Below are 18,466 nucleotides of genomic sequence, written 5' to 3' on the forward strand. Positions count from 1 at the left end.
TATCTCTCTTATTGTACAAATATAATTTTATACGACGTGGTGCACTAGTCGCACTAGATGAGTGCTCTAACTTTGTTGAAGTAAAAGTGTCTCCCTTATTGTGCGAATATAATTTGTAGCGGTTCGGCACCAAAATGGCAAAATTTATCAATATTTCCTCAAATTTTAAAATCTGCAACTATTGGGCTGTGTGGCGGGCTCGCCAAGTCACAACCCAACCTTTATCATGGGCCCTTTCCAAACCTAACTTGCACTCTCCACATTCTTCCTCTATTAAATTAAACCCAATATGATGCATGTTAATGGGGATGGCAAATTAATCTATTCAAATTGGGTATTCATATATTCAATTCAATTGAATTAAATAATACCTATTTAAAATTTTTTTAAATATAGTTATGAGTATTTTTAAAAATATTTAATTAAAAATTAAATGAATATAAATATTTGATGGATATTTAAAATTTAATTCCGATTTGAAGTTAAAAAAATTAATATTGTAAAAATAAAATTAAAAGCAAATGTCCTAGATTATCGATTTAGCAAACCCTAAGATTATCACCAGCCGCTCGTCGCTCGCCGGTGCTCATCGCTTGCCGGCCGGTCGTCGCTCACCGGCGCTCATCACTTGCCGCTCATCTCTTCTCTTCTCTTTTCTCTCTGTCACTGGAAACGGAACAAGCAGAGGCGCTGCAACTCAGATCTCTCTCTTTTGACATCTGTGTATGTGACTCAAATCTCTCTCTTTTTCGTCACTTGCGCTCCCCGAATTTTGTTTGATTCATTGCGTTTGATCTGAAGTAATAGCAGACTCTGCTTCATTATTAGTTTTTATTTTTTTCTTCTCTCTCTTCGTTTGTCTTCTTTGTCGGCAGCTCTCACAAGGTCTCACCGTGAATTTTTCAATTTTTCCCGTTTAAATTTCAATTTATTATAATTATAATAAAAACTGAGGGGAATATATGCAAAAGAATGTGAAAAATGAGACTTTTGAAGTTTGATCTGAAGTAATTGGAGATTGAGTGCAGGATAATGATTTTAGAATGGAATTTTTAGTGATCGGCCACTGGCCCAAATGGGTGTATTTGGTTGCAGGAGAAATTTCATTGCCTGGTGGGAAGGCAGAAGAGGATGACAAGGATGATGGGGATACTGCAACAAGGGAGGCTAAAGAGGAAATAGGGTTGGATCCATCGCTTGTGGAAGTTGTAACTGTTCTTGAACCATTCTTGTCAAAGGTATGGAAGGATGTTTCTTCTATGCTCCTATTTTGTTTTCATAATCTTAGTTTTGTTTTTCAAGACCGATATTTCCGGTTCAAATTTGATGATTTGGATCATAAATATTTTTGCTTAAATTTCAACACTGATACCTTTCATGGTTACAAGTATAAATCTCAATTTTCCTTTTCCTTAAAGATGTTGAAAGATGCTGAAACTTCAACAATTTCAGCATTTGATCCCACTGCATTTGATAAAGCACTTGCTAGACAGAAAATAACAAGAATGATAATCATGCATGAGCTTCCTTTGAGGTTTGTTGAGTATGAAGGGTTTAGGGATTTGATGAGTATGAAGTTTAATAAATTTTATTTATATTTTATTATATGTACTTTATTTTATTTATTCTTATTTGTAATTTTGTTTTATTTTTTATGAATTGTCTAGATTTATATATGTGCCTTCTCCACATACTGTTGAAGCATTTTCTAATGAGTTGGCTAAGTGTCTGTTGGATTGGAATGTAGATCGAAGGTTATCTACAATAACCATTGATAATTGTTCCACTAACGATGCTATGATTCCGCTTTTGTTGGCTAAGTTTCCTCCTGGTTCATTCTTATTAAATGGAAAATTGTTACATGTGAGATGTTGTGATCACATTTTAAATTTAATTGTTAATGATGGGTTAGATGTGATAGGAGATGGGATTGAAAAAGTTAGAAATAGTGTTAATTACTGGACATCATCATCTAAAAGGATAGAGTTGTTTGAAGATACGGCTAATCGCCAATTGAAGTTGAATTGTTCTAAGAGTTTAGTGCTTGATTGTAAAACTAGGTGGAATTCGACATATTTAATGCTTAAAGTTGCTTTGATTTATAAAGATGTTTTTACTTGTTTGAAGTATCGTGATAACCAATATAAACACTTGCCTACTAAAGTAGAGTGGGAGTTGGCGAGAGTAGTATGTGAGCATTTGAAACCCTTCTATACCATGACTAAGATGTTTTCTGGCACTAAATACCTAACAACTAACTTATTTTTTCCAATAATTTGTGAAATTAGATTATCATTGAATTCTTGGCTTAATTCTTCATGTGATGTGATAAAAAAATATGGCGAAAAGTATGTTAGAAAAGTTTGAAAAATATTAGGATGAAATCCATGGTGTGATGGTTGTTGCTGTTGTATTGGATCCTAAATACAAAATGGTTCTAGTGGATTATTTCTTTCCTCAGATTTATGGTAGTGATGCATCAACTCATATTGATAGAATCCGTACTCTTTGCTCTGACTTTTATTCAGAATATTAAAAAAAAAAGAGTATGGTTGGATCAAATTTGGCTAAAGGATTCGGTGAGTCTAGTGTTGTTTGTAATTCTAGTTCTAATTCGGTTGTGATGGGCATGTGGGATATGCAAAAATTTAATGCATTCAAAAGCCAACATATTCGTAAACGAGTTAAGTCGGAGTTAGATACTTACTTGGAAGAAGAGGATAAGACTACTCTAGGCTTCAATATTTTAATGTGGTGGAAGGTGAATAGAAGTAGATATCTGATATTGTCTGAGATTGCTAGAGATATGCTGGCTGTTTCGGTCTCTACAATTGCTTCTGAATCTGCTTTTAGTGCAAGAGGTTGATTTTTAAGCCCACATCGTAGTAGATTTCATCTGAGTACAGTAGAAGCCTTAATGTGTACTCAGAATTGGATATGGGCTCAATTAGAAAGTATCAAATTCAGCTCACTTCTGCACTTATTTAATTTTGATAGTATTTGTTTTCTTTATATTTTATAAGTTTTTTTTTAGAATTAGGTGAAATTCCTAAAGATAAGGTGATGAATGGGGAAGAAATAAATTGAGAAGTGACTGATAATGATGATGAAGAGGAGACACAGCCATGTGTTGAATAGTATTTATTTTTCTTTTTTTGGTATGTGCTTGATGCTTATTGTGATGCTCAATTATGAATGATCATGGTCCTAAATAATACAAATTATTTATTTGTTTAATGCTTTGCTTTAATTTGCAGATTAACGATGATGCTCTGGTTGGAGATTAATGATGCGTTAGAAGATTGGAGATTAATAATGCGTTAGAAGAATGAACTTTTTGTATTTAATTTGAAATTAATTTGTAATTTCATATTATAATTTCTTTTTGTTAATTCATAGTTTTGATATTTGTTATGTTTATTATTTTTTATTTGATATTGGAATCTAATATTGGTTTTAACTATTCTATATCATTATTTTTTATTTAATAAAAATTAAATATCCATGGATATCCATATCTATATGAATAAAATTCATATCCATGTCCAATATTAAATATTGAATATGGATATATCCATCATGGATAATTATAGATTTGTATTTGGATGGATATTATCCATCCATAATTGGATATTTGCTATCCCTACATATTAACAGATTCTCGCACCAATTCTAAGTTTTCATTTTTGTCCTACAAAGAAGAAACTTTGGAGTCTTAATGACTGCCTTTTTTTTTTTTCTTATCTCGAGGGAAAAAAATGCTAGATAAACCTATCAATTATCCATTAAACCTATTTATTAAATAAATCACCAATTAAAATTTAAAAATTTAAATTTTCATCTAAACTTACGTATTTCATTTCATCAATAAATAAAATTGTGGACTTTTGCCTCTAGTGTCTTATATGGGGGTTTTTTATTTAAATATATCACATTTGTCCTTAAATGCCAAATCTATACCCCATTACATACATATACCTCTAAAAAGTGTAAAAAATCAAAAATAACCTAAAAAAATCATCTATTTACGTTTGCTTTCTCTCATGACTTCTATATAATAACACAACCAAAGTCGAGTATACTCGACTTTTTACCCGACTTAATTAAAAGGAAAATTTTCATTTCAATTTAAGTCGAGTATTCTCAACCAATTACCGAACTTCAATGAAAAGTCAAGAATTTTTGCTGAATGAATATTGGGTAAGGTTAAATTAAAGTCGGGTATTCTCGACTCTTTACTCGACTTACTTGAAAAAATTAAGAATTTTTCAGATAATTTTTTATTTCAATTGAAGTCGAGTATTCTCGACTATTTACCCAACTAACATGAAAAAGTCGAGAATTTATGCTGAATTATTAATTGTGTATGGTTTGGTTGAAGTCGAGTATTCTCGACCATTTACCCGACTTTGAGGAGTTGGGTTTAGTTTTATGAGGATTTAGTTGTGGTTATTTTTGTATTTTCTCTAATTTTTTAGAGTATATATGTGTAAAATTTAAGAGTGTTATAACTTTAGGTATATATTGGGTATTTTGAAGGGAATGGGGTACATCCCACACAATTCTCCCCTTATATGGTTACAATTTTTGACTCTAGAACCAAACATACAAAGTTTTATGTTCATTTTACAAGGGATAAAGTAGTCAATGGAGAAATGGAAGTGGTAGATATACCAACAAAGCATGATGAGATGGCAAACACATATATTAAGTCCCTAGCAATTGAAAGATTCAAAGATCTCACAAGCAATCTCGTAATCCTACCAACGATCACGCGCTTGAAGGGGTTGAAAATGAAGAAACACAGGACTTGTATTAGCACTTAGAAGCAGACAGAGTTTTACACCTGAGGACTCACAATCTGAGGAGATGACGACATGAAAACAAAATCCATCCTTCATGTACGGAACTCTGTAACGCATGCAATGACAGGTAACTGCGATTTCTTCTCATTTTATTCTCTCAGTCGATCCGTGTTCTTCTATTTTATATTTTGTTTTAATTAGAAGGCGTGACGGCCCGTGGGTGCAGCTCAGTTGGTTATATCTTGTTTTATGTCTCGTCAAGCTCAGTTTCTGTTTAGTTATTGTGTTTGTTGCAATCTAATTTTACTGTTCAGCTATATTGTTGTTGGTTGTTGTTTACAATTTTGTTGCACTTATAAAATTATAAAGTTACATGTGTTTCTAATAGATATATGTTCGTTAGTTAACTTTTTATGCTTTCAGTAACTAGATACGTTCACAACACCGATGAATATATGACATATCAAGTGCTATGGATCAGCTGGGAACAAATACATTTAGCTATGGTAAAAGGAAAGATAATAATCACATAATTTTAGGATATTTGGTCTGCTAGCCATTAGAGTCAATCTTGCAGCCGTAAATGACAAGTCATTGTGATTCATGATTATAATTAAAATTTGTTTCATTATCAAGCGATAAAAATGTTATTTTGAGCTTATATTATAAATTATATATGTGTTTATGTAATATATTAGGAATTATTAATTATGTCTTAACTATATTTAATTTATGTATTTTTGTGTGTTTATTAAGTAAAATATTAATTTCACGTAATTCGAGACTCCAAACAGATAAATGGATGTCAAATTTGGATTCCGGTGGTTCAAAAACCTTGAAGTGAGTCAAAACTGACTTATAATTGAGCTTGTAAAAAAAGTTGACTTTTTTTTACTGACACTGATTGGATGATAAAATAAACTTATAATAGATATGAGTGCATTGGATAACTGTCAATTTTGACTAAATCTCAAACATTCATAATTCAATGGCTACGATCGTACCACGTGGCAGTGATTGATTAAGCAAGTTTGTAGGATCTGAACCTCTGTATTCAAGTTGACTCGATCCACCCATTAACCAGCCAAATCTCAACCTTTTTTTGACCAAATCGGACGCTTCACATTATACCATGTGTAATGTTGACTTTTTAAGTTTAACTAGCCGTTGGATCTTGATCTAATGGCTGTGAGGAGCACATACATAAAGTTTATGATGGATTGCAAAACACTGGATTATAAATGTATTTTTCTATAAATAGAGCCTCATTTTTATGTTTTGAGCATCTCTCTTCTTCTCAATTTCTCTGTAATCTTATTTTTCGGGTATATTTTAATTATTTTTATAAATAAATTTTATTTTATTTTCAATTCTAGATGTTTTATTCTTTTTAATTATGAATAATTTAATTTTAATTATTATTTTTCTTTCAATTATGCTTAGCTAAATAATAATAATTAGGGTAAGGTGAAACTCTTAGGAAAAAAAATGATTTAATCAAATTTTATTTTTAATTATATAAATTAAATTATTTTCTATTTAATTTTATACATATTTTATATTTTAAAATTTTGATTTATTGTAGACAAATAAGGGAGTTTGGCATAATAAATTCTTAATATCTTAATATCAAGTATGGTAAAATGATATTTTGACTTATTGTAAACAAATTAAATTTTGGCACAATAAATACTTAATCCATAATAAAATTAATGGGAAAAATGATAATTTATATAATTAATCTTTTGGGCAATAAATTTAAATAAAAAATGACAAAAAGAATTTATTAAATTTTATTTACTACTATGAGTGGATCCATAATCCTAACTAATTCAATTTATTAAATTAAGTTGCATATATTCAAGTTTTATTTTCATTTTTAGATAAAATAAAATAAACAAATTAAATTGTTTCTCTATAGATCGACCTCAAACTCATCAAGTTATAATATAAAAAGACACTTTTATATTAGAGAGTTAAAAATCACTTTTAAGATGTGTGAATTCACCTACCGTTATGGTGCTTAAATTTCCATCCAATGTTATGGTGGCTGATCTGCTGCCAAGCTTGGTTATAACCTTATCAATTTGCCTATATTAAACAGTTTTGCATCTTCTTTAATTTTCCCTATAATGTGTTTATATTTTGTGTTGTTTTCACATTCTTTTTTCTTGCTAAGCAAACAGTCAACAACCTTAGTTGCTTTTTGTGTGGTGATAGGTTCTTGAGAACATGGGGGGTTGTACAAGGTTTTTCTGGCGTTGGACCTGATGTTCTTTATTGGGATTTATTTGGGAATAGGGATTTCTCTTTGACATTGGCACAAGAGCTTGTTCGCAGGTCAAGATCCGGGACTAAGTGTTTTTTTTTTTCCTTTTTTTTGAGAGTGGCATATTACTTCTCGAACTCTTTTTTCTTGCTGTGATTATTACATGGATTTTTGGTCAGGAATGATGTCTTGTGCCCGAGGGGTTGCCCTATTATTTCTTGCCTTTTGGAGATGATGCGCAACTTCTTCACGGTGTTTTTGGGTTCTTTTTCCAAGCTTCATCTTATGGGATGTTTGGAAGGCTTGAAATGGTTTTAGATTTGATTATGTTGCTTTTGTTGCAGACGTTGTTTATAAAGTGGTTTCTAACCTTAAGCTCTGTAGTTGTGCTTTCGATTTTAAACCATCTTAGTTAAAGGGTGTCCTTGATATTTAGCTTGGGAGGGTTATTGGATTATCCTACCTCCTTACAGGCTGAATCGTTTGGTTTCATAGTTGGGTCTGCTAGCTGGGATAGTGAAGCTTAATGTGAATAGTTGCTCTTGGGGCAATCCTAGTTTGTATTCTATGGGCAGTGTCTTGCTTGATCATCAAGGTTGCTTTTGGCTATTTTCTTGGGCACCATCCTATTGTTTTTGCTGAGCTGATGGTTGTTTTCAAGGGCTTGGATCTTACTACTAAGCCTGTTTATTTTGTTCTTGAGGTGGAATCCGATCTGGAGACTGTGGTTTCGTGGATTACTTTTCAGGCCTTTGTGCGATGAGATTTTGCCTATCTTTTTGGCCAAGTCCGTACTCTATCTTGTGGTCTTTCAATCTGTATTAGACATGTTTATAGAGATAGAACTTTAAAATAGTATTGGTTATTTGAGAAACCAAAAAACTCCCAAAATACAATTTAAAAGTTGCGAAAATAATAGTACTCAAGACACTTTTTTATTGAATTACATCAAGCTTTAAATAGAGCTTTAGTTCAAAGTGACAAGCATAAAAATAGCAAGCATTAAGCATGTTCTCCATCATTCTCCATGAATCCACAAAATAAGGGACAACTAACAACTTAATTTTGACTTATTAAAAACCAGCTACACTTATATTGTAAGTAAATAATTAAAACAGATATTACAATAGAAAGATTGTATCAGCTTTTCTAATTTTCTGTTATGGTGTTTACTTTAATCAATGGGCCGTGGCACATATTGTTAAATTCTGGATCAGATAGTTTACTGGGCACGTGAACTAATTTGTAATTTAGTTATAAGTTGTGTGAACCATAAAAATATAAAGTCAGTGGTACTGTTATCAGAGTATTGGGATAGTTCTGAAAGATTTTTTAATAAACTGGCATTGAGGAAAATGTACTATTGGAAGTTGAGGGGGTGAACTGTTCTCAGTTCTGTTTGTTGAGGAACAGGACAGAGCATCTGTAATTCCTCTGTTGTTTATGAGTTATCTATTTTTTTTCCCATGACAGTGTAGTGCTCTTTGTCAACCTTTCAGAAATTTTTTAGAGGAACTGTAACTGAAATGTTTTGTTGTTTCTTAGAAAATGGTTTTTCCCATGCAATGACTTTGAAGTGGATTACGAGTCCAATGAGAATGCATCAATTGTGTATGCAGCATTAGCTATTGATAAGGAGGTGATCCATCACGATCCTATTCCTAAGATCATACTTTCCTCTTTCAACTTTATTGCTTGTTCAATAAATTCTTACTTGTATTCAATTTCCAAGTGCAGTTGCAGCCAGACAAAGTGAAAAGGCAGATATCTGTCATTAATGGGAAACTTTTAGTGTAAGTTTCTATTCTCTGATCATTCTTGGTTGGAAACTCGTTACATAACTGATTTTTCATTCTTGTCCAATATTTATTCAATTTGCATCTACCAGTTTATCCTATGAGACAATATTCATTTGGAACTTTTGTGCGGCCCGTTCAGTAATCATTTTTTCCCCTTTTCCTGCCAAATTTTCAAATATATTATTTCAGAAAAGTTCTTCCTCTAAAATACCATTGTGTGCCTGGACTTTGTAGTTTAGAAGTTTCTTATTTCGTTTATTTTCTCATCTGAAACAAAAACAATCGCACAGTTTGGTCAAGGAACGGAATTGTGACATCATACTATCTTTGGCAGTTGGAGAATCATTCTTAGTAGGAACTGTATTACTTTAATACGCCTTCTTGTTTCTTATTATTTGACGTTTTTTGTAACAAGAGAATCTATAGTGTTAGTTTTATAATATAAACCTTAAAATAAATTCTTCAAAGCTGTAACAAATTCTTCAAAGCTGTGAATTATAAGTTGATTTTTATTTTTTTTTCAATCACTCGCTTTTATCAAGTGGTTGCAGCTGTAAATGTTATAATCCTCCCTTAGACCTTTATTGTTATTAGCAAGCTATCTCCAACTCTTGCAGTTTGGGCCTAACTAGATTGCCAGACCCCACTTCTGGGGCTTTTCTGTTTACCCCTATATCTGATATTGATTTCGTAAAGTGAGTGGATGAAGAATTCACTAGTGCTAACATTCTTCCAGCCATTTATGCAATTCTTTGCCATTGTGTGACACAGGAGGTACCTACTTGGTTACTAAGTGGCCCTCAGCTTAATGTACCTCGATAGCCTTCATGCTTTGAGAATTCATCTATCCGGTAGAATCCTATCTGGAATCTCTCTATACGTTCGAGAATCAAGATTTTTCTATAGCAAGCATCAAGGGAGTTCATTTCACCCCAAAAGTAACCCAGAAAAGATAAAATCGTAGACAGCACTGTTTCACATGGTGGAGCTCTCGGAAGCGTGCTTATCATGTGCTTGTGGCTGTAAACATGCCCCAAAAGAATTGGAAATTGATGCTGCAATCCCTCTGCCTGGAGCCTCAAAAAGAAAGGCCCTTGTTTAGCTTTGCTAAGATGACAGATTACAGACTTAGCACGGCTGACATTGAGCAACAATTCTCTACATACATTTTATCTTGGGCAGAATCACCAAAAGTAGATGCACCTTTAAATCTAGAATAAAAGCAGGCTTGACTTGTATTATAAGAAATTCAAATGGGGTGTCACAGCTGCTGCCATCACTAGGAAAACTTGCTGAATGCTTAGAAAATGTAGAGATTGCAGAATGCTCTGGCAATCCTTAATGGCATCAAAATGGCTGTTGATTCTGGACTGCACCCGCCACAAACTGTCGAATCTGACTATTTTAATGTAGTGAAATCAATCTTAAAGAAGAGAGATTGGATGGATGATCAAAGAAATGCTCAGTTATGTAAGAAAAGGAAAACAATTTATAGTAGCAATACACTCCTCAATACTCTCAGGAGCCTCTTCTAATTGAAAAATGTGTATTAATTGTTCTCCTTGTTATAGTAACAGAGTGAAGAAAACTTGTGGCAGAATATTGAACTTGGAATCTACTTTTCAACCTTCCTATAACAAATTCCCCAGTATGAACTGGAATAGACAGTCTTACCTAGTAAAACTTGCTTATATTGTGGCAAGACATACGGCAAATTAGTACCCAATTTTCAGATAAACACATGCATCACAATCTAGAACAGTCACAACAACAACAGATTAGAGATGTGCGATTTTTCCATGGCTGGCATGAACAGGCTTGCATGTTAACAATTGATAACTATTCAAGCAAAGGTGATGCATGACATTTTCTGCAACATGACCAGGATACATTGATAGGAAGCATCAACATTTGCACACAATATTACAAGTAATTGATGACTGAAAAAGATAATAAAAGATGATGTCCGTCTACTTCTAGTAATACATTAAAACTATATAAAGGGGGGAAAAAAATCATTCAAACAAAGGGCAAACAGAGTGCAATCTCACAGTCCTTTCCCGTACAGGATGTCTTTCCCTGGTTGCTTGCCTTTTCTTTGCAAGCAGTATATGTATTTCATCAGTATTCATCCAGATAAGTATATAGCATGTCATCTTTCTTTGATTTGCGCCTACTAAGTAATGCCTTAAGGAGCCGTTTACTTTTGCTGGGGTGTTGTTCAAAGTCTTTACAGTTTTCCCTTTCAGCAGGCATACGCATGGAATATGATTTTCGAGGCTCCGAAGGGTACTGACACAATAAAATGAAAATTCCAAGCTTTGAGCATTATAGGTTTTACATTAAATAAAGGAGATTGAGAAAAAAAATTGAATTATTAAGCAAAAACTTAATGCCAGAGAGATTTGCTTGCCTTTTATTTATTTGATAAGAAAGTATGAGTAGTTGTATCAATAAATAATGGACAAATATGCATAGTAGAATAACTGTTTAACAAATTAAACCATATCCTTTACTCACCCGTCGTTTTGCATCAGAAGCATTTGGAGTTGTTGGTCTACTTGAATTTGGGGTCATTGGCCTTCCAGCATTTGGGATTTTCGGCCTATTTGAGATTGAACCAGAACGCAAAAGTGGAAACCGGTGTGGTGACACTGTACGCTTATCTGATATATGTGAAAAATTATTAGATGAAAGCACAGTAAGGATATGACACAGTTCAACATGCATACAGACCTTGATCTTTTTTGGGCATGGTTGATGTAAAGGAAAATGTGGCTGATCGTTGTGGAGGTCTTGGTGAAGGTGAGGGAGAACGTCCTTTCCTGCAAGGAATATTACTTATCATCACATTCCACGTCAGTCAATTTTATGCCATTTGACAGCAAAACATAACAATAAATTTACCTAACTGAAGATGCTGGGGTTTCCCTAGGTGTTTCTCTTGGGGTTTCAGTAATTGTAGCTCGAACAGCTTTGCGAAAGCAATCAAATTATAAGAATGGAATAGTATTACACTCTATCCAGCAACATGATAAAAGAGACAAGGGGGAGTTGGAAGTATCCTACCATTCCTAAACTGATGCCAGTCATCTTCATCATCTAGGCTGCATCCAATGTACTTGGACTTGGTACGGATGGCACCATGCATGGTCTCCCCAACTGAGCACAAAATTGAGATGTCAAATCCAAAATACCTTTAGCTCCATAGTTCATCGGAAGGACAAAATCAATACAAAGAAAAGAGAATAACAAAACAGTTTTAAGGGGGAAAAGAAAAGGAGGGGAAATAGAATATCCACTCAATGGTCCTCGCCTCCGGCTCAAGGTAGAGGAAATCAGAGTCAATGCAGCTCAAAGTTAGAGGAAAACAGAGTCAATGATTACCTGGCAGGATGTAGCGCTTATGATATTTTGGAGTATTTATCACCAGTGACTGTTGGGACAGGCCTTCATGATCAATATACTCTTGGCAAGTCCGTAGTCTCTAACGTATCACAATAAGTTAAAAAATAAAATGACAATGTTCAATGTTAATTTTGCTTTCCGTGAATGACAAAATCAGAGAGATACCTATCTATATTAGAAAATTGAATATTTAGTAGAAAGACTGTTACTCTGCCATTTTTAATTAAAATGCAATAATGAGGTCATGGTCACAACTGAAGTTCAAAATTTAAGGATCCAGATTTGCTTTAACCCTATTAAAAGGGTTATCACTTATCATCACACTCCACATCAGTGAATTGAAAGCATGTTCTCCCTCACGTTCACCAAGATCAAACGGCAGAGCTTTTAAATGTGAATGTCAGTATATTAAATGTGTTCATTTGATCCATGTGAGTTTCATTTTTATGTCTTCAGATTCTACGATTTACATTATTAAAAATATGGCCTGATCACCTAATAGTTCCTAACTAATGCGATGAACGTAAAATTTCCAGGGATAGCCCTCATAAGCAATTGCCCTTTTACCACGGCAGTTTAGCTTATGCAAGGAAAATATTGCATATTAGAGAAACATACAACAGTGCAACCAATCCAAAAAGATTGACACGTACTCGTCCTTCAAATTTCTTAACCAATGATTCCAGCCACATTCAAGTCAATTGAAAATTAAGTGTAGCTATTATTACCCATTTTCTTTTTTCTAAGTGTAGACCATAATTTCTTTATATTCTCAGTGGAATCAATACGATTACAATTTTTCTAAATCTATTCCAGCATACAAGCATACCTGTTCGATGCAAGATACTCGATGCTCTGTATCCGAAACTTCATCAACCTTTTCATCTAAGAGATCATTAACCTTATAAGTCACAGAACCCAAATGGTCCACAGTATTCACAAGAGCTTTGACGGCATAATCTTTCAATGTTTCTACCACTCTGCATACATGTGATGATGTTTATTTTCTCAATAGAAACTTGAAATTATCAGCTGTAATGAGAGTAACTTACATTTGTTTCTGGTCATCATTGGTGTATGATAGTTCAAAATATTCAGCTGCTGAGTACAACTGCGTTCGCAGGTTTTTCAAATCCTGAAAAGCAAAGTTGCTTGAGTTAAAAAAGACCATACTAAATATTCCCAAAACAACTCAAATCTATCACAAATTGGTGCTTTTGTACTTCCATAAACGGCTATCTACTACAAGGCTTGTTGAAAACTGAGTAAAATTTTGAAAATGACACACTATCCACCGTTTAAATCAAATAAACAAGTATAGCATGATTAAACAAGAATTGGCTTTGAAGACATATGCCCCTATTTGTCAAAATTATTTTTTTCATTTTCCTTTTCTTAAAAGTGATTTGGCTTCAAATTCCAACAATGATAAGGTGGGTGGAACTTTTAGTAATAGCTATTAGTAGCATGAAACAAATACTGTATGCTCTATATAGGGAAACTGGTATAGACATACAATCCAACATAAAAACTAAGTAGAGAAACAGTAGTACCTTGAGACTATCAGAGAACAGCAAGCTCTGCTGCATAGCGACCTCGTCATAATTAGACACATCTCGAGTCATGGGAATTGTCGAAGATGCAGTCAGTGTACCCATGGAGGAAAAAATTGCACTCAGCAAGCCGTATTCTGCAAGAACTAAGAATGATCTTCAGCCAAATGCTATTGAACTAAAAGTAACCAACAACATTAGTTTATCAGAGCAGAAGTATGTCAGATAAGTGGGAGCTAAGACTTTATATGACTTCCTAGTTTAGTGCTTATGACTTATAAAACAAAAATACTTAAAAAATCAACAACGATGTGCCAACATAACAGCAAGCACGAAGCAAGATATACAGAGAAAGACAGAAAGAGACACACTTTAACAACAAGTTACAACTATAAGATACCAAAAGCACTTATTCCAATTAAGCATAAGAAGACTTAAAATCTGAAGAATCAATATGAACAAGCCAAACAGTACATGAACGGTTGTCACGCTTCTGCCGCCAACCACTAAACCGAAAGTAACAACAACAGAAGATTAATATACCAAACTAAAAAACTGAAATTTGAATATTTGATACAACTGCAAGTGGCACAGGAAACGGGAAAAGAAAAAAAAAAAGCCCATTTTTGTCACAATCTTCAACAACCCTCCAATTGCAGCAGAATAAGACATCAAAGTAAAGGCAAGAAATGAAACCTAATCCTTAAAATCATCAAAAAGCTGAAAAATATTCGATAAGCTGAGAAAAAAGAATAAAAAAATGGGTTAGAACAAAAAATAAAAGGAACCAACCAACCTGGCTTCCCTCTGCTGCTGGGACTAGAAGCAAAAACTCACTTGGCATTCAAATTGAATAATGAAAAGAAGTGAAACCCAGATGGACAAGAAGGGTGAGTGGGGATATAAATAGGCCAAAAGACCAATATTAAAAAGTAAAAAAAGATTTTTTTTGTCCAAGGAAGAGAAAACGACAACACGAATTTGTGACTACAGTTGACAAAGAAGATACATTAGGAGCGCAAATAAAAGTAAAAGGAGCAAGTAGTAAAGAGAAAGAAAGTCAGAAAGATAAAGAAAGTAGTTGTGGTTGAAGAAGAAGAAGAAGAAGTGAAGTGAAATGAACATGGGCCATGAATGTGTATGATTGAGGCAAGCACGTCCGTTTGTTTCTTGGCAGTGAATCACGGAGGATTTCGAATTAAAGTCCTCAACGTTTTGGACGCTTAAACTGGTTCTCGAGTTGAGTTTCCATTTGCAGCCCCATTTTCTCATCTTTTGCAGCATTTTGATTGGCCCCACTATTTTTGTATTTTTTTCTTTAAAAACTAAAAAAACAAAATTCTCACGAAAAAATAAAATAAAAATTGGTGCCCAGGGTCCCACTCTGCAAACAGAATTACATGGCCCCACGCCAAATGCCCTCAACCATTTTATGTTGTTTGCTAAGCGACATAGAATCACCTCACCTTCTCGCTCTTTTATTGGTGTTGCGTTTTTTACAATTTTTTTTTTTTCTGGTGGGGAATTGTCAACTGCTTAGAGTCAGCAACAATGACACTTAATAGCCGATATTTTTGTTTTAATCATTTAAGTCCAATAGATTTTCATCATACATCTTTTTCTTTTTCTTTTTCTTTTTTGTATTTTGTTGTTTTTTCAGTATTCTATCTTGTAGTTCAAACATAACATAAAATTAAACTTGGTAAACAGAGATTTTTATATCTTTTTACATTTTAAAAGTCACATTTACTCCTACTCGAACGGTGGTTGCTGCTACTCTCACAAAAAATAACAGTTCAAATCTTCATTTGAGATATGAAGACTCAAATTTTTTTCTCTCAATTAAAAAATAATTAAATAGAAATAATTCGCTTAATGATAGTATATGTGTAGAACTTCATTTTCATTTATTAACCACAAATCACTATCTCAATTTTTGTTTAGATCTATGATAAAATCAGTGTTAATCGACTTATTCATGTAACATTCCTCCAATTGAACCTTGTCCTCGATGATGGGTCTTAAAGATGAATGGCAGTTCCATTGTCTCCTTCAACTAGGGGTGTTTAGAATTCAATCTGATTCGCTCAATCTATCTGATCCGTAAAAAACCGATTAGCAGATTGGTGGATTGGATTAGATTGAAAATTTGATAATCCTCAATTGGTGGATTAAATATGGATCTACTTTTATAAATCTGCAAAAAATCGCGAATCCACAAAAAATAAAAAGTATTTATTTAATTAAAAATAAAATTTATAAATATGGTATTAGTACTTACTAGTAAATAATTAAGTTAAAATATAGTTACATTAACACTATATTATATCTTATCTGATAATAATAAAAAATTATTAAATAAACAACTATAGCTTCCTAAATAGTTAATTTCCATATATGATTTAAACAAATGAGATTTTTTTTTTCTTTTCAATGTGTTATATTTTGAAACTTTAAATGTATTTTCTAGCTTTATTTAAACAATTAATTTATTTAAATCTTATTTAATTTTAAATTTGATCAGTAATAAAATTATTTTTATATTAATTTTTTTTATTTAGTTAGTTCATGCATTGGACATAATTAAAAATTTTAGTCTGTAAACCAATCCGCAAAATGGTGGATTGGATATGGATTGGGTTAAATCTGCTTCCGATCCGCAAATATATGAATTGGATTTGGATTGAATTTCATCAATCCGTCGATTGGATTTGATTGAAAATTTATAATCCGTAAAATAGTAGATCGGATATGAATTAATATCCAATCTATAAAATCCGATCCGCGAACACCTCTATCTTCAACTTCCATGACTGCATCACCATCATCTTCATCTAAATTGATTACATAGTTGTATCACAGAAAGCTTTGGATCCGATCCATATGGTCATTTAAAGCATAAAACCCTTTTCTAGTCGCGGTGACTTTTGCATATGGTCATATTCTGGTATTAAAATTCTGCCCCATTATTCATTTCTTGCTTCATAAAACTCAATCGTGCAAATCCTATTGTTGGACTCGTTCTAATCTCACGTACCACTTTGGTAAAGTCTTATTGAAATTTCTCTTTGGACGAACAATAAATTAACAAATAGAGAATAAGTTTAATTGAAAGATAAAGTTAGTTTCTTCAAAAGAACTGAGACTTTTTACAAGAATTTAGTTTACATAACACTCAACAACATTATTTTATTCACAGTAAGAATTTTAAATATAGTTACTTAAATTAACTAACTTAACAAAAATATTAATTCAAGAAATCTCTGCAAGAATCACAATGATACTAATTGACTTATTCATATAACAATCTTATTTCTTCCTAACAATCGATTTTGAAAGTTCAAGGTTTATTTAGGAGCAAAATTGATCAGATTTCGTGTCATAGGCCTCATATCCCTTTTGAGGGCTTAGCAAGAATTAGGTACATGAAATTTTATTATTTAAATTTCTTTTTAATCTATGCTACTAAGAAAATAGGTAAAAAAAAATGAAAAATTGAAAGTTCAGTTTAAAAAAAAAAACAATTTTAAAGATAATGTTGCAATGCATAACTTGTATCTCAGTTGCCGAATGATGTAACGTGATCAAAATTAAAAAATTAAAATTAAAAAAAAAAGAAAATTTTGAATTCTGATTGGTGGCGTGATTGGCGGAGAATTGAGTGGGCCCCGACTGAGACGGGAATGAATGAATGAATCATTGTTCATACTACCGTCATGTGATGGTGCCAAGACCCGCCCATTGCGGATTGCAGCTTTCACATGTCACATTGTCCACAAACTTGCTGTGCTTGGGCCTTTCTTTTTTTTCATTTAGCATCTGGTGGGCCTGGTTAATTCTGCTCCACTGATTTTTTTTATTACGACCATCTTATTATTTTGAATTATTACTAAGATTTATTTAATAAATTCCAATTATTAATCTTTTTTTTTGTTTGCCGTCAATTATGGGAGAAAAAATGGAATTTCGTTGGCTAAAATTCAGTGAAAGATAGCTTCCTACCGTCAACAAGTGATTTAGATTTTTAGAAAGGATAATGTCATCCTTAACGGAATTGGTCGTCTTTTGATGAAATTAAATTTCTGCCCTGTGACTTTCTTTGAAAATATTACAATGATGTTCCTGGTTGCTTATTTACTTACAAGTAAATCCCACACGAAAAATTAAAAAAAAAAAGAGAATGAAATTCAACTCATACAAAAATAATATTATTAAAATAAATTTAACAATATATACATTTTAAAATAATTCTCATATTTAAAAAAATATTTTAAGACTTTAAAATCTTATATTATATTAAAATAAATTTTATAATAAATAGAAATATAATACAAAATAAATATATAAAATTTTAAATTATTTTCAAAAGGAAAAAAGCCCTTCCCATCCCTAAAGTTTCATGCAATAGCTCATTTCATCCATATGTTTTAATCAATAACTCAAAACATTCTTCTATTAACTCACTGTTAGTTAAATGCCGTTTGTTAGTTATTTATTGAGGATAAAAAATGATTTTCCATTAAAGAGAAAATTAGAAAAAATAAATAAAAGTTGACATATAACTAAAAATGATGTTTATCTAACCCCACTAAACAGGAAATACCGAAAAAAATGAAAATTTCTATTCCAAGC

At 32.5% G+C, this 18,466-nt stretch overlaps 1 protein-coding gene and 2 long non-coding RNA genes across 4 annotated transcripts; 2 read left to right on the forward strand and 1 right to left on the reverse strand.

Moving 5' to 3' along the window:
* The first annotated feature begins 328 nt into the window (after positions 1-328).
* On the forward strand, positions 329-3,414 carry LOC127901519 (uncharacterized). The gene is made up of 3 exons (XR_008053734.1): positions 329-723; positions 1,096-1,238; positions 3,258-3,414. It is a non-coding gene; the product is annotated as an uncharacterized LOC127901519 (long non-coding RNA).
* A 646-nt stretch (positions 3,415-4,060) lies between these two features.
* LOC127900979 (uncharacterized) lies at positions 4,061-8,999 on the forward strand. Its single transcript, XR_008052903.1, has 3 exons — positions 4,061-4,932; positions 7,026-8,713; positions 8,812-8,999. It is a non-coding gene; the product is annotated as an uncharacterized LOC127900979 (long non-coding RNA).
* Positions 9,000-10,715: 1,716 nt separating this feature from the next.
* LOC102613238 (protein ABIL2) lies at positions 10,716-15,082 on the reverse strand. Of its 2 annotated transcripts, none has more exons than XM_006491933.4 (10): positions 14,631-15,082; positions 13,835-13,980; positions 13,334-13,416; positions 13,111-13,261; positions 12,261-12,360; positions 11,943-12,035; positions 11,781-11,847; positions 11,610-11,698; positions 11,394-11,539; positions 10,716-11,165 (listed from the first exon to the last, which is right to left on the reverse strand). In XM_006491933.4, the coding sequence occupies exons 2-10, from the start codon at positions 13,937-13,939 to the stop codon at positions 10,995-10,997; spliced, it is 1,005 nt and encodes a 334-aa protein (XP_006491996.2). In that variant the 5' UTR covers positions 13,940-13,980; positions 14,631-15,082; the 3' UTR covers positions 10,716-10,994. The 2 variants fall into 2 exon arrangements, with proteins under 2 accessions (XP_006491996.2, XP_006491995.2); XM_006491932.4 differs by having other exon boundaries at positions 13,835-13,971; positions 14,631-15,081.
* Positions 15,083-18,466: the final 3,384 nt, after the last annotated feature.

This window comes from Citrus sinensis, chromosome 3 (genome assembly GCF_022201045.2).
Source record: "Citrus sinensis cultivar Valencia sweet orange chromosome 3, DVS_A1.0, whole genome shotgun sequence".
Taxonomy (NCBI): domain Eukaryota; kingdom Viridiplantae; phylum Streptophyta; class Magnoliopsida; order Sapindales; family Rutaceae; genus Citrus; species Citrus sinensis.

What these genes read in the sequence shown, in the direction of transcription:
- LOC102613238 (XM_006491933.4), bottom strand. Translation starts at nt 13,939, where the DNA reads ATGGGTACACTGACTGCATCTTCGACAATTCCCATGACTCGAGATGTG. An exon ending in TGTTCTCTGATAGTCTCAAG is followed by an intron (nt 13,417 to 13,834) that starts GTACTACTGTTT and finishes TTTGCTTTTCAG; the next exon opens with GATTTGAAAAACCTGCGAAC. An exon ending in GAGTATCTTGCATCGAACAG is followed by an intron (nt 12,361 to 13,110) that starts GTATGCTTGTAT and finishes GTGATACGTTAG; the next exon opens with AGACTACGGACTTGCCAAGA.